At 43.8% G+C, this 15,429-nt stretch overlaps 1 protein-coding gene across 3 annotated transcripts in view; it reads left to right on the top strand.

Annotated features, from left to right (window-relative positions):
- Positions 1–15,429, top strand: part of PDE10A (phosphodiesterase 10A) — a 384,127-nt gene that overhangs the window by 178,441 nt on the left and 190,257 nt on the right. For 2 of the 3 annotated variants that reach the window (XM_040429292.1, XM_040429294.1), the window contains exon 4: positions 9,446–9,569. In XM_040429292.1, the coding sequence (XP_040285226.1) occupies positions 9,446–9,569 (124 nt within the window). The remainder of the gene's footprint in view (positions 1–9,445; positions 9,570–15,429) is intronic. The other variant, XM_040429293.1, reaches the window with a different exon arrangement.

Raw genomic sequence — 15,429 nt, 5'->3', positions numbered from 1 at the left:
CCCCAAAGAGGAAATTATTCCTCTTCAGGACCACCTCCAAAAGGCAGAGGAAAAACCGGGGCCCAGCCGGGGAGAGCACCGTGCCGCCAGAGCCCCATCGACGACACTTAGACTGAATTCATGTTCAATAGACATGTATAGGGACACCACATCTAAGCTAACCAAATAAAAATGGTCATGTAACTGAATGTCTCGTAACTTAGTCAGAAAATGACTCATATCCCTTATATAGGAAGGGGAAGAGGAAGGTAGATTGAAGACAGACCTCTTTCAGAAACCAATGGATAGAAATAATTTGTTAAAATATGACAGTAACTATCCCCGACGTATGCTTGACTCGCTCCCTTGGAGCCAGATGCTACGGGTAAGGAGGGTGGTATCAGAGGATGACACATTTGAAGTGAGAACTAAAGAGATGGGTAAGAAATTTGCAGAGAGAGGCTATCCGAGAAAATTATTGCAGAGTACCAGAGTTAAGGTGGGTTTGGTTGACAGAAAGACCACACTTCATTCCACATCTACTGTTAAGATTGCTGAACGCATTCCCTTTGTTTCTACATTTTGGTACGCGTAGTGGGGCTATATCCAACATTCTCAGGAAAGAGTGGCATATGCTACAGAGAGATTTACCTTCAATACGCGAGTTCCCTAATCCTTCATTAATGTCATATAAAAGAAGTGGAGACTGGTGAAATCTGATGTGGGTTAAATACGTGGGCATGGACAGCGGTATCTAACACCTAGGAAAATGGGTAACTTTCCATGCCTAGGTTGCTGCAATTGTGGTAACCTTATTAAGGGCGATACCTTTGCCCATCCCTACAGTGGGAAGACTTTTATAAAATCAAACAGTATTATACCTGTAGATCGAGAGATGTTGTTATTTATATGCTACAGTGTCCATGCAGCATGATATACATGGGAGAGACCACGATGGAGATTAGGGAACGTATTAACAAACATAAGAGCACGATCAGAAAACAGACAATGGATAGGCCTGTAGCTAAACACTTTGTGGATAGTGGTCACTCTGTCAACCAGCTCAGGTTCAGGGTGATAGACTCGGTAGGTGCCCTTAGAAGAGGTGGGGACAGAGGGCGTATCCTCGGGAAAAAAGAGTTACAGTGGTTTTTCACGCTTAACTCTATGCAGCCCTATGGACTCAACATTGAGTTCAATGTGAATAACATTGAATAGATTTAGTGCAGTAAGTGGATATAATATGGATTTATGTGGTATATCTTATCCACTATAGGTGGATGCATTTGTTTTTAATGATTTCTATTGTTTATATGGATATATTTATGTCACAATTGTAATCTGATATATTTTACACTTTTTTACAGCATTTTATTGAAGCATCTCAGTCTGTCTCTGTATATCGGGACTCCAGTTGCGGTCTCCAGATGTGGTAGGACTTGATATTAAGACTTTTTTCGCCTATCAAATTGTTGTCACCGATGTAGTAGGGGAGAACACTAAAAGACAATCAAGAAGGAAGGGGAAAGACACTAGGCCTCACCACTAGGGAAGGGAAAGTGTCACCACCTATAAAACCCTGCTCCTGGCCCTAACTCCTCTCCGTATGGGCACCTCTCGATGGTAGAGATACCCATACACAGGAACCTAGAAAACCCTGGTGACCCTCAGATGCCCTAAAGATAATGACAGCGCAGAGACCACCTGTTCCTTCCCTGGTGAAGGAACTAGCATCTCACTGAGGCCTAGTAAACAACCGGGGGGGACTTCAACACGAACCACAATGACTTCCAAGACCAAATTAAGCTATCCCAAGCAAGAAGTGATGGGAAAAGTCAGACTAAATAGGGCGAGGTAAAGGCCACATGATCCACACCTGAACAGGAGGTGTGGACATACCAGCAACACACAAAGTGAAACCAAAAGAGGCTGTCACAAACCCCCCCCCCCTTCTACGGGTGACCTTCGAGCACCCAGGACCGATCTTATCAGGATGAGCTCTGTGGAATGCTCTCACCAGACGACTAGCATTAACATCGGTCGCTGGAACCCATATCCTCTCCTCTGGTCCGTACCCTCTCCAATGAACGAGATACTGGAGGGATCTCTGGAGAACTCGGGAGTCCACAATCCTGCTGATCTGAAATTCTAAATTGCCGTCCACCATGACGGGAGCGGGAGGCAAGGAGGACGGCTCAACAGGTTCGACACATTTCTTTAGCAACGATTTATTAAATACGTTATGGATTTTCAATGCCTGAGGAAGTTCAAGACGGAAGGCTACAGGGTTAACAATGGCAGTGATCTTATATGGACCAATAAATCTTGGGCCCAACTTCCAAGAAGGTACCTTAAGTTTAATGTTTCTTGTAGACAACCACACAGAATCACCCACTCTCAGGGTCGGACCACTCATACGTCTCCTGTCAGCCACACGCTTATACCTGTTGCCCATCTTTTTCAGGTTATTTTGAATTTTCTGCCAAATAGAAGACAAAGAAGAGGAAAATCGTTCCTCCTCAGGAATGCCGGAATTTTGAGCACAGAAAATGTACCAAACTGTGGATGGAACCCATATGCCCCAAAAAACGGCGACTTATCAGTGGATTCCTGTCTATGGTTATTTATAGCAAACTCGGCTAACGACAAAAATGAAGACCACTGTCCCTGATTCTCTGAAACAAAACATCTCAAGTAAGTCTCCAGATTCTAAATAGTGCGCTCCGTCTGTCCATTCGACTGAGGAAGAAAAGCCGAAGAGAAGGACAATTGTACACCCAGACAAGTACAGAACGCTTTCCAGAATCTGGAAACAAAGTATGGATCTGGAGTCCCTCTATCGGACACCACATCAGAGGGAATGCCATGTAGTTTCACAATATTGTCGACAAAAACCTGTGCAAGAGTTTTAGCATTGGGTAAAGTGTGCCATTTTACTAAAACGATCTACAATTACCAGAATCACAGTTTTTCCTGAAGAATTCGGTAAATCCGTGATAAAATCCATGGACAAATGGGTCCAAGGTCTGGACGGGATGGGCAATGGAAGCAGAGATCCGGAAGGCCGAGTATGTGTCACCTTAGCACGTGCACAGGTACCACACGCTGACACATAGTCCTCAACACACTTACGCAAACCCGGCCACCAAAATCTGCAAGAGATGAGATTGACAGTCGATCTGCTCCCAGGGTGCCCAGCAAGCACCGTACAGTGATGTTCCTCAAACACTTTGTGACGTAATTCGGAGGGAACAAACAACTTCCCCGGAGGACAAGAGTCCGGAGCATCCTCCTGTGCCTCCAACACCCTGGCCTCAAGATCAGGATAAAGAGCGGATATGACTACCCCTTCAGATAAAATGGGACTAGGGTCATTAGACTCACCCCCCCCCCCCCCAGGAAAGCTACGCGACAAAGCATCCGTGACGTTCTCAACCCTAGGGCGATAAGTGACAATGAAATTAAATCTGGTGAAAAACAATGACCATCTGGCCTGCCTTGGGTTCAGTCGCTTAGCCGACTCCAGGTAGGCCAAATTCTTGTGATCTGTAATTACCATAATAGGGTGAATTGCTCCTTCCAACCAATGCCGCCATTCCTCGAACGCCAACTTAATGGCCAGCAATTCCGTATTCCCCACATCATAATTCCTTTCAGTAGTAGAGAGTATTTTAGAGAAAAATGCACATGGGCGCCATTTACTAGGTGAAGGACCTTGCGACAAGATTGCTCCTACCCCTACCTCGAAAGCGTCAACCTCAACAATAAATGGCTAAGTCACGTCCGGTTGCATCAGAATAGGGGCCGAAGCAAAACATTCTTTCACAGCAGAAAAGGCCTGTAATGCCGCATCAGACCAGACAGAAATATCCGCACCCTTCCTAGTCATGGCTGTTAAAGGTTTAACCACCGATGAATAGTTCAAGATAAATTTACGGTAGTAGTTGGTAAACCCCAAAAACCGCTTAAGGGCTTTCAGATTTTCGGGTCGATCCCAGTCCAACACGGCACGGACCTTCTCGGGATCCATACGAAAACCTGAGGATGAGAGCAGGTAACCCAGAAATTGCACTTCCTGTACAGCGAATACACACTTTTCCATCTTAGCATACAACTTATTCTCTCTTAGGATCTGTAACACCTGTCTCACATGATCCTGATGAGTCTCCATATTAGGCGAATAAATTAGTATGTCATCAAGGTATAAAATGACAAACCTCCCCACCAGATGATGAAGATGTCATTGACAAAGTGTTGAAAAACCGCAGGAGCATTGGTTAACCCAAAGGGCATGACCAGGTTTTCAAAATGACCCTCAGGGGTATTAAATGCGGTCTTCCACTCATCCCCCTCCTTGATCCTTACCAAATTATATGCCCCCCTCAGATCCAACTTAGAGAACACCTTGGCACCGACAATCTGACTAAACAAATCCGGAATCAAAGGAAGGGGGTAAGGATCACGGACGGTAATACGATTGAGCTCACGGAAGTCCAGGCATGGTCTCGGGGTACCATCCTTTTTCTTTACAAAGAAAAACCCAGCAGCCACTGGGGACTTGGATGGTCTAATATGTCCCTTTGCCAAACTCTCGGTAATATACTCTCGCATGGCCTTTCTTTCAGTTCCGAAAGATTATACAACCGAGATTTGGGCAATTTAGCTCCGGGAATAAGATTGACAGGACAGTTATACTCCCGGTGCAGAGGCAACTCCTGATTACCACTCTCAGAGAAAACATCAGAAAATTCTGAAATTAACGAGGGTACAGTTTTAGTGGTCACAATAGAGAATGATGCATTAAGACAGTTGTCCATGCAAAAATCACTCCAATCGAGAATCTGTCTCGCTTGCGAGTCGATGTTAGGGTTATGTTTGCTTAACCATGGTAAGCCCAACACCAACGGAGCAGGCAGACCCTCCAATACATAACAGGAGATAGATTCCTGATGCAAATCACCCACTCTTAAATGAATGTCATTCACTACCTGCGACAGGCATTTTTGGGTGAGAGGTGCTGAGTCAATTGCAAAGACAGAAATACTTTTCTCTAATGCATTAGTAGTCAACCCATGAATGTGTACAAACTGTCCATCAATCAAGTTAACTCCTGCCCCACTGTCGATAAATGCTTCGATTTTCACAGTTTTGGACTCTAGCGCCACCTCGTCCAATAAAGGACAAAAGTAGGTTTTCTTGCTCCCCATCCACAAATAGTAATTTGAGGATTAAAAGGTTTTTTTCTTTTTGTTTACACCTTGATGCTGCAAGTACGGACAAATATTAACAAAATGTCCCTTCTTGCCACAATAAAAGCAGACTCCTTTCACATGACCCAAGCTTTTGCCAGGAGTAGCTCCTCCTAACTGCATAGGCATCACAAGGCGCAACTACCAGTGTCTCTCCACCATAAGTGTCCAAGGAAGCAGTACCCTTATTGGACAGTACGTCCTGAAGGTGAGGGCCCCTAGATCTCTCCCTCAGGCGTCTATCTAGACGTACAGCAAGGGACATAGCTGCCTCCAATGACACAGGATTTTCATGAGAGACCCTGACAGAATTGGCTGCGAAGAGCAGGATCGTTCCACTCAGTATCTGTAGCCCATCTCCTAAATTCAGAGCACTAGGTCTCCGCGGAACGATCTCCCTGCCGCAAACCCTGTAACTTGGTCTCGGCCTAAGAGATCCGATCCAGGTCATCGTAGATGAGACCCAAGGCTCTGAAGAATTCCTCTATTGACCGGAGGGACGGTGATCCGGTCGGCAGAGAAAAAGCCCAAGATTGGGCGTCCTCTTTAAGCAATTAAATAATCATACCCACACGTTGACACTCATCCCCAGAAGAGTATGGACGCAGCTTAAAGTATAATTTACATGACTCCCTGAACCGGATGAAATTGTCACTACCCCCGGAAAACCTGTCCGGGAGAGCCACCTTCTGTTCAGGACAGGCCTGGGACCCACCACCGGAACCAGCAGCCTGTGGACTCTGAATCTGCAAGAAAGTTGCGCGTAGGTTTTCTACCTCCAAAGTCAGATTCTGCATCTGTTCGACCAGTGCAGACATAGTATCCATAGCTGCACAGATCAGAACAAAAATGGCGGTATCTGCTTGGGATAATGTCACGGATGTAGTAGGGGAGAACACCAAAAGACAATCAAGAAGGAAGGGGAAAGACACTAGGCCTCGTCGCTAAGGACGGACGGGAAAGGGTCACCACCTATAAAACTCCTGCTCCTGGCCCTAACTCCTATCCATTTGGGCACCTCTCGATGGTAGAGATACCCATACATGGGAACCTAGAAAACCCTGGTGACCCTCAGATGCCCTAAAGATAATGACAGGGCAGAGACCACCTGTTCCTTCTTTGGTGAAGGAACTAGCGTCTCACTGAGGCCTAGTAAACAACCAGGGGGGGGGGATACAAAACACAACAAGCAGAACACTTAACTTCAGAGGATGCAGGATGAACAGGATTTCAATACGAACCACACTCCAGCTCTTCCAAGACCAAATTAAGCTATCCCAAGCAAGGAGTGATGGGAAAAGTCAGACTAAATAGGGCGAGGTAAAGGCCAAATGATCCACACCTGAACAGGAGGTGTGGACATACCAGCAACACACAGACAAAGTGAAACCAAAAGAGGCTGTCAGATCACTAATGCATAGATAATCTTTCAGACCTTCTGAGACCTGTCACAGATGTGACAATTGTGCCTTTTTGGTCCTAGTTCAGTGTGGTTTATATTCTATTAGTCCATACCGGGGGTGGGCGGACTGCGGCTCTCCGGCTGTTGTGGGACTGCAGCTCCCAGCATGCCCAGTCTGCTTACAGCTATTAGCTTGCAGCGGGGCATGGTGGGATTTGTGGTGTTGCAGCGGCTGGGGAGCCGCGGTTTGGCCTTCACTGGTTTATACAATCTCAGATAATTTATGTAATCTACACTAGTATTGGGCTATGGTAATAGCATGCATTGTACTGTGCTTAAATAGATAGGGCAGCAGATCGATATGGTATTTATACGCATCCATTTTTACCCTTGGCTACATGGGGATACGGTGGTTTATATAAATATTCGCTAGGTATATCAAGATTCACATTTATGTGCCCGGATCTCGCGTATATCACATGCATATTTAAATGTGGATGAAAAAGAGGAGACTAGGAGGAGATTGTGGTCATGTGATGTTCACATGACCATCATGTGACCAGGGTCACATAACCGGTGTGCTCCCCAGGTCCTGAACACTTGTGGATGTTAGCACTGACATGCGCAATGCGCCTCTGGAGACGCGCAATGTGAGTCCCGCTGGCTGTGATGAACGGACAATACTGTGGTGCACTGTTTAAGGTGAGCACATGACATGCACCTGCGGGTGTATGCATTTTAGTTTTATTATAAGACACTATTCATTGGTTGTGATTTTAATTGTAAAAGGAATCCATATATTGTATTGGCTCCCCCTTTTGTGAGTGGAGCTGCATGCACTTTAAAAGGGTAGAGATTATCACTCTGTATTAGGCTTGACAAAGGCTGGGATACAGCCAAAACCTTGCTGTTTGATTTTATGGCGCACTTTCTGTAAAGTCCGTCCAATAAAGGATTCACTGGAGATGCTACCGCTACCTCTCCATTTACTATACGGTCGACTGCTGAGGAATCTGCGGTCGTGGCTCGGCTGTTGCATTACCGGTGTGGCCATTTATGTCCGTCGGTGCTGCTCTACAAACACTTTTGTCTAACATCCTGAGGATAGGTCATCAATATTAAAAGCCCGAAGAACCCCTTTAATATCAGGGAAGTGCTGATTCCTTTGAAACACTAGTTGGTCCGTGGTAGTGGAATCCATAACGGAATTCTTAGATAACCTGAACCTTGTACACTGAATTTGAAAACAGAAGTTTGCTCAACATTAGTATGGAGGTATTAGATGGGGCTTCACAGTGATCTTGACAGCGACATTCATCACATGACCAAAGATCGCCGTGTAGCAGGACAGTCCTACTGCTGGGAACCTTTCCGATCATGAGAATGGAGGCCCTGTATCCCATGCAGCCTCCCTAAAATGAACAGAGTGGCTTTTCACACAGGCGCGTGAAGGCAAGCATGCGCAACAGGCCACTCCGTTTATTTCAGGGGGTCTAGGAGAGTACGGGGTCCCTGTTCTCATGATCGATGGGGGTCCCAGTGTAAGACTCCCACCGATATGTGGACAGTCGATAACCTTTTGGGTATAGAAACACTGTAATTGGTATAGAATCAATAACCATCTGATCACCCTGTTAAGGATTATTAAAGTCATACATTTTTGTAAAGGTGGATTCACAAACACATTTTTATGTAGTTTTTTTTTCCACATGTATTTTATTTATTTTTTTAGTTGTTGTTGTTGTTGACGACATGATGATAGCCTCTCTTAGTAGTCATTTCATTAGTTACAAAATCATTTTGCCATGGGGGGGGGGATCACTTTTTCACACAACTTATGTATTTTGACAACGTATCTAGATCATTTGCTTGGTAGTAATGTTTAAATGACAAGCAACCGGTGAAGTGGATCAAGGAATATTTCTTTTTTTTTTTTTTTGAGGGGGGGAGGGGTAAGCACTTCGGGGAGGAGTATGCTTTTCTGAAAATTCTCCTCTAAAGTAAAACTTGTCTTGCCCACTTCAATCATCTGTGCAAAAAATGGTGTCAAAATTTAGTACTTGATGAATGGGATGCGTAGACCAATAGGATGTAAACCCTCTGCTGTTTTCGTGATGCCCATGTTGAAGTTTAAGGAATTTTATTTTTCTGGAACATTAGTTGGCTTCCTAAATTGAGGTTTTGCATAACAGGAGGTTGGATTGTTTGTCACTTATCCTCATAAGGAATAAAAAGGTTTAAAAAAAAGAAAAAATCTATTTTCAATTCGCACATTAATGTCATCTTGTGCCGTCAAAGCTGAAATGTCTTTCATATTATCTGAGTGGGAACATACTGGATTTATTATATCAGATGGAGCACATTGTGTTTGACGCTACATAGCCCAGCAGTTGTAGATACATTTGTCTCTTTCGCCACTTCTGCAGCTTTGTTCCGCATGGCTTGTAGATGGCCTTGATACGTTCATTCTGGTACTGGCCATGCATTCCTCATTACGGATGTCTAACCTCTGCTGCCTTTTTTCTGCATTGATGTATATGAGGTTATATAATGTATACAAAAAGTCTGATTATTTATGAACGATGCTAAGCAATATTTTTTTATTTTCTATATTTTCTGTGAAAGAATAAACTATCTTACACAAAATTGTTATATACAGTTATGTGAGCACTTTGCAGTTTTACAGATTAAACCCTGCAGTGGCGGGGGTCCAGATGAAGTGTAGCCACAGCAGCATGCAGATTACCTGTGATTTAGCATTGCTTTCTTTTCCTGTTATAAGCATGTTGTAACCGTGTTTCTTTTCTCCTTTCAGCAGTACCAGGATACTAATATGCAAGGGGTTGTGTACGAATTAAACAGTTACATGGAACAGCGGCTGGATGCTGGCGGAGACAACAAATTACTTCTCTATGAATTAAGTGATATTATCAAAACAGGTAATTTCTGGCACATGCCAGTTGTAAAGCAATCTCACCAGGAAGTGCACAGTTAAACCAGGCACAATGCCTTATAGGTGAATGTAATGATACCTTTCACTTGGCAATATTTAATGCTAGTGTTCCATGTCTGCCGTCATCTTCCCTTTGCCAGTGGCAACACAGGCCAAAGTATTAGTCATCTCTCTACTCCATGCTTTGTACCTCTTCTGGCTGTCCCTTTCTCCTGCCCTCTTAAGGCATTCTTCCTGCCTCTTAAAGGGCCAGCATTTGGTCTAATCAGTCCCCAGCCAATGGTGCCTTTCCCTGCCGAAAAGCGGAAGGGGGGAGTTATTGGACCTCCGCTGATTAGATTGTGATGGCCCATTCTGAGGATAAGCCCTTGCTTCTAAAGGGTTGGAAAACCTCTTTACTGTAACTTCCATTATGGAAATGTGTTTAAGCAATAAGGTTCTTATCTTGCCTATTCCCTGCAAAGGTGTTTTTGTGTCCTATGAACTCCAATGCCTACATCTCCCCATTTACCATGTTGATTCAATTTCTTCCATCATGAACTCTGCCTGTTTGACCCTGTTATCTGCCCTGACATAGTAACATTGTTTGAAAGGCTGAAAAAAGACATGCGTCCATCCAGTTCAGCCTGTTATCCAGAGGAGGGAAAAAACCACTAATTTTAGGGGGGGAGGGGGGAATCTTCTCAACTCCAATTAGGCAATCAAAATAACTCCCTGGATCAATGACCCTTCTACAGAATTCTAGTAACTGTATCCTGTAATATTATTACACCTGACCTGATGTCTGTTTAGTGGATTGAATGAACTCTGCCTGCACTGACCACAGCTTGTCCACTTACCATTTTGTGTGGTCCCTTGGTGCAATGTCTGTGTCTCTTGACTTGCTTGGGTCAGCTGTTGCTGATCAGAGACTACTCCAAGAGATGGCAGCCTGATGGTTCCCTTGCAGTGAAGACCAGATCCCTGTACAGAGGAAAGAAGGTGAAAACCTGTGGACCACTTGGCTAACACCCTTAGGGGCAGCTCTAAGTCATATTCATGCAGCGTTACACATTGTCGAAGGAGAGGGAGGGGATGACAGAAAAAGCTGGTGGAGCAAAGTGGCACAGAGTGGCCGGGTCCTGCCCTCGATGCACTTGTGCTCATTTCAAAAGTTCAAGGCTGCGCTCACCTGATATCACTTGTAATGGAGGCACGGACTGTGCTGGGAGAAAGCGCAATGGAGGAAACTTGAAAAATAATGAAGGATCCAACTTCCAAAAAAGATAACGTTCTTTATTCCAATACACACACGAGTATTAAAAATCCAACATAGCAACAGGTTTACGCGTTTCGGATACTCTGATACTGATCCTTACTGACAATTTGATTGCTGACTGGCTAGGATCTTATATAGCTGAAATCCTGAGGATCACAGGTGACTGCGATAAACAGGAATGAGCATTCACAATCACGCCCTTTGTTTAAATGCCAAATAAAAATAAAATACAAAAAGTATTATGGATGCACTAAATTAACATATACAATCTAAAATACATTATGAAAAGGAATCGGTAATGCAGGATTAAATCGTGTTTACGATTTAATCCTGTTGGAACATGGAAGCCCATACAAAAAATCCAAAAGGACTCCCTGCTCAAAAGTTTTCACTTGTAATCCCCACCTCTGGTGGGAGGATTAACCCTCTCCAAGGCTTAAACCTGAAATCCTGAAGTATCGCCCTGGTGTGAAACCGCAAAGAAGACTGACCGCTGAAACATTTCTGACCTTTTGTATGTGGAATATTGGAAAGGTGTTTGCATATTCTCACTTTCAAGCTTTTTGTAGTACAGCCAACGTATTGAAGACTGCATATGGAACAGGTAATGCAGTGCACCACATAACTAGTGTTGCAATTAACATATTGTTTTAGATCAAAGGTATTATGTGTTGCCATAGAGTATATTGAGGAACCCATTTGTATGTAATTGCAACATGTGCAAATGCGATGACCGCGCTTAAAAGTTACCTTGTGTCTCAGCCAAGTACACTTATTAGTATTTTTGTCGCTGTCAGAAAAAAGACTAGGACTGATCTTTTGTGCTATGGTAGGCGCGCGGCGAGCAATGCATTTGACACCAAAAGGAATGATGCCAGACCACTGCTCATCACAATTAAGGATAGATAAATGCTTTCGGACAATGCGACATATCTGTGTGAAAATTCAGTGCTGTAATTAGTTATAAATGAAGGGATACTCTGTGCTTATCATAATGTTTGTTCTGACATGTTTTATTGTCGGATCGTGTGGTCCCTTGAAAAACCAAATTGTCTCTAGACTTAGTAGAGATGCTTGCCTTTGCACGATTGAGGGTCCAAGGGGGATATTTACATTCTATAAGTCTATTGGCCACAACTTCCATCTCCTTTTTAAATGTTTCCTCTCTGTAGCAGTTTCGTTTAGCCCGAATGAACTCTCCTTTAGGAACATTATGCACTACATGCGGGGGGTGGCAAGATGTGGCCATGAGAGTGGTATTGCCAGCCGTATCCTCGCGGAACGTGCTGAAAAAAAAAACTGCTGTGTAACAAAATCACCCTCAAGAGACAAATCCAAAAAACGCAATGGTGGAGGTACCATGTGTAATAGAAAATTTTAAATGACACTGGTTATCATTGACAGAGCTCCCAAAAGAGGGCACAGCCGCACAATCGCCCGACCATACGAACAGCAGGTCGTCGATGTAACGGCCGTACTATCTCAGAAGCCACTCCAGGGATTGTTAGATGAAAATAATAGATGGCACTCCCACCATGCCATGTAGATATTTGCCATAGAGGGTGAGAATTTCGCCCCCATGGAAACCCCTGTCAATTGCAGAAAGTAATGCTGGGCAAACATAAAGACATTGTGTTTTAGCAGTAACCACACGACCCGACAAACATAATCCTGAAAAGCTGAAGAAAATGGGAGACAATGGCTAAATCATGGGGAATCACAGTGTATAAAAATGTAACATCTGCTGTAATCCAAGAAAAATGCTGTTCCCTGCAAATAGCCAGGTATGGATTGAACCAAAGGCTGCAGGATGCTGTCTACCCAAGCAGACAGCCTCTCAGAGAAGGAGCCAATGCCTGCGACTATTGGCCTCATGGCTGGTGGAAAACCACCCTTATAAATATTAGGTAAGGAATGGAAGATTGGAATGACTGGGTGTTGAATAAATATGAAATCCAGTTGTTTTTGATTTATAAAACCATTTTCCAAGCCATAGGACAATAGTCACAGCAATTCCTGTTGGTACTGGGGGGTGGGGTTGTGGTCAAGCTCAAGATAGGTATTGCTATCCTCTAACATAGCAAGTTTTTTTTAATAGTTATATATATATATATATATATATATTAGGGCTACACGATATGGGAATTTTGTGCGATTGCGATTAGGGCCCTAAAAATTGCGATAACGTTATGGGGGATCTGTGGATGGCGCCGTTATGTGGGGGATCTGCGGAGGACACTGTTATGGGGGACCTGCGGAGGACACTGTTATGGGGGACCTGCGGAGGACACTGTTATGGGGGACCTGCGGAGGACACTGTTATGGGGGACCTGCGGAGGACACTGTTATGGGGGACCTGCGGAGGGCACTGTTATGGGGGACCTGCGGAGGGCACTGTTATGGGGGACCTGCGGAGGGCACTGTTATGGGGGACCTGCGGAGGGCACTGTTATGGGGGACCTGCGGAGGGCACTGTTATAGGGGATGTGTGCTATGACACATGGGGCCACGAGGGGGGCCAGCATAAGACACACATATAGCATCTTATGCTGGTCCCCCTCATGGCCCCATGTGTCCCTTCATGTGTTAACTCTCCTATTCATAAAATGGCCAGCCTCTGTACTTTCACTATGAATGCACTCACACTGCAGAGAGCGGCAGAGAGCGAGCCGGCCGGCGCGTGACTGACGTCACTGGCACGCTCCTCCCACTTAATTCAGGAAGCAGGAGCGTGACTAAGTGACGTCAGTCCCGCGTCGGCCGGCTGCCTCGCTCGCTCCCGCTCGTCGGTGCAGTGCATGCATTCATTGTGAAAGTAAGTACAGAGGCTGTAATAGGACAGAGGACTTTTTTTTTATCAATAGGGGCCCCTTCATATATAATAATCACAGCATTTTCGGCTTGGCCGAATCGCCAAACCGCATTTGCCGATTATCGCGATTCGATTAGTTTTGCGATATATCGTGCAGCCCTAATATATATATATATATATATATATATATATCTAGAACCACCACAGCCCTACCTTTATCCGCTTGTTTTATAACAATATCATCAAAAAGCATAAATTTTCTCCCTATGAGACAAATTGTCGCATCTGTGAATATTATCACATGAAAAGGTTTCCTCATTTAAGGCAATTAAGTCCCTCTCAACAAGTTCCTAGAAGCGATCTAATGCAAAAGAACGCGACTGCACCAGATAAAAGTCACGATTAAAGGTGACAAATTGATGCGCAAAATCATCACTATCTCTTTCATTCTGAAGGGGACGACATTGTTGCATATGAGAGAGATTTGCAAGTTCTTCGAAAGAGAAAGCCGAAATGCTGGAAACACTTGAAGACTTTGTTTCAGGCAGTATAGATATACCCACAGTCTCAGTATTGTCAGTTTCTACATGAGCAAAATGTTTTTTCAACGTAAGGGTACGGGCCAGTCTGTTAACATCTATAATGGTATGATATAGATTAAAATGACAGGTAGGAGAAAAAGAGAGACCTTTGGATAGAACATCGATCTGTGAATGGCTCAGGTATTGTGAAGAAATATTCACAACTTGTGATTTACTCACGGTTTCTTTGAGCGCGATGGATAACGATTGTTTCCTGGCGTGTTCGCGCCCGACCCTGCGTTTTTTTGACCTCCTTTTCATGGAGTCGTCTTGCTCAGAGAAAACGCTTTGTGTGGCCGGTTGTATATCGCCAGCTCGTACATTCAGCGACTCTGGAGCGGAATCGGATGAATCTGGATCTGTTGAGCTAAATGCCAATTTAGGTGCTCTAGATTTTTTTCCACGATAGCTTTTTCTCATGATCGAGAGTGGCGTGTTTGCCGACCAGCTATAAACAGTGTTCCCTTTATAATCTTGTAGATCACGTGCAAATTTGCCCTGCTTGACTGCCATAAGGCTCTCTTCCATTTTGTTTAAATTCTCCTGCAGATTGGCATCCATTTCCTTAAAGGTATCCAAGTGAGCAAAAGGAGTAATGGATTCTTGTGTGGCTTTAATTTTCTCTCTCAAGTTACATAGAACTTATTATTTTTTCATTATTGTTTTAAACACCATTCTACAAGTACCAGTACGTCACGGTAGTTGAAGGAGTTACCGGTAAGTTTTATGTTTGGGAAAAACAGGAAAGACACATTACTTCCCCCCCCCCCCCCTTTTTAAACTACATTTATAAAATGAATTTAAGTCCCAGAATCTTCTCTATTGCGTATAGTAATGCCAAATGTGTGTACTTTGGCCCCACCTACACTACATAAATCGCCATTAAGCCCAAAGAAAAGGCCGATATATATAAATAATAAAAAATTTATTTTTTCTGTAGCGCACCTCATCCCATTAGTTAGTTTGTAGGATCTGTAAATTAGTGCAAAATACCTGTATACCAACATTTGTATCACAGGCATTAGAGGAAATAGAACTTGAGACACGAAGCTGTAATTCATTTTGATTAGATAAAACACATTGTGTGATATGAACCCATTATTATATTTGTCCATGACATTCATGTAAAATGCATGTATGTTGCAGAATTTTTTTATTTTACTTATGATTACTTTAATGACCTCTCATTATTTGA

Source organism: Bufo bufo, chromosome 4 (genome assembly GCF_905171765.1).
Source record: "Bufo bufo chromosome 4, aBufBuf1.1, whole genome shotgun sequence".
NCBI classification, from domain to species: domain Eukaryota; kingdom Metazoa; phylum Chordata; class Amphibia; order Anura; family Bufonidae; genus Bufo; species Bufo bufo.
The sequence above is the reverse complement of the archived record's forward strand: the minus strand, read 5'-3'. Positions and strand labels throughout refer to the sequence as shown.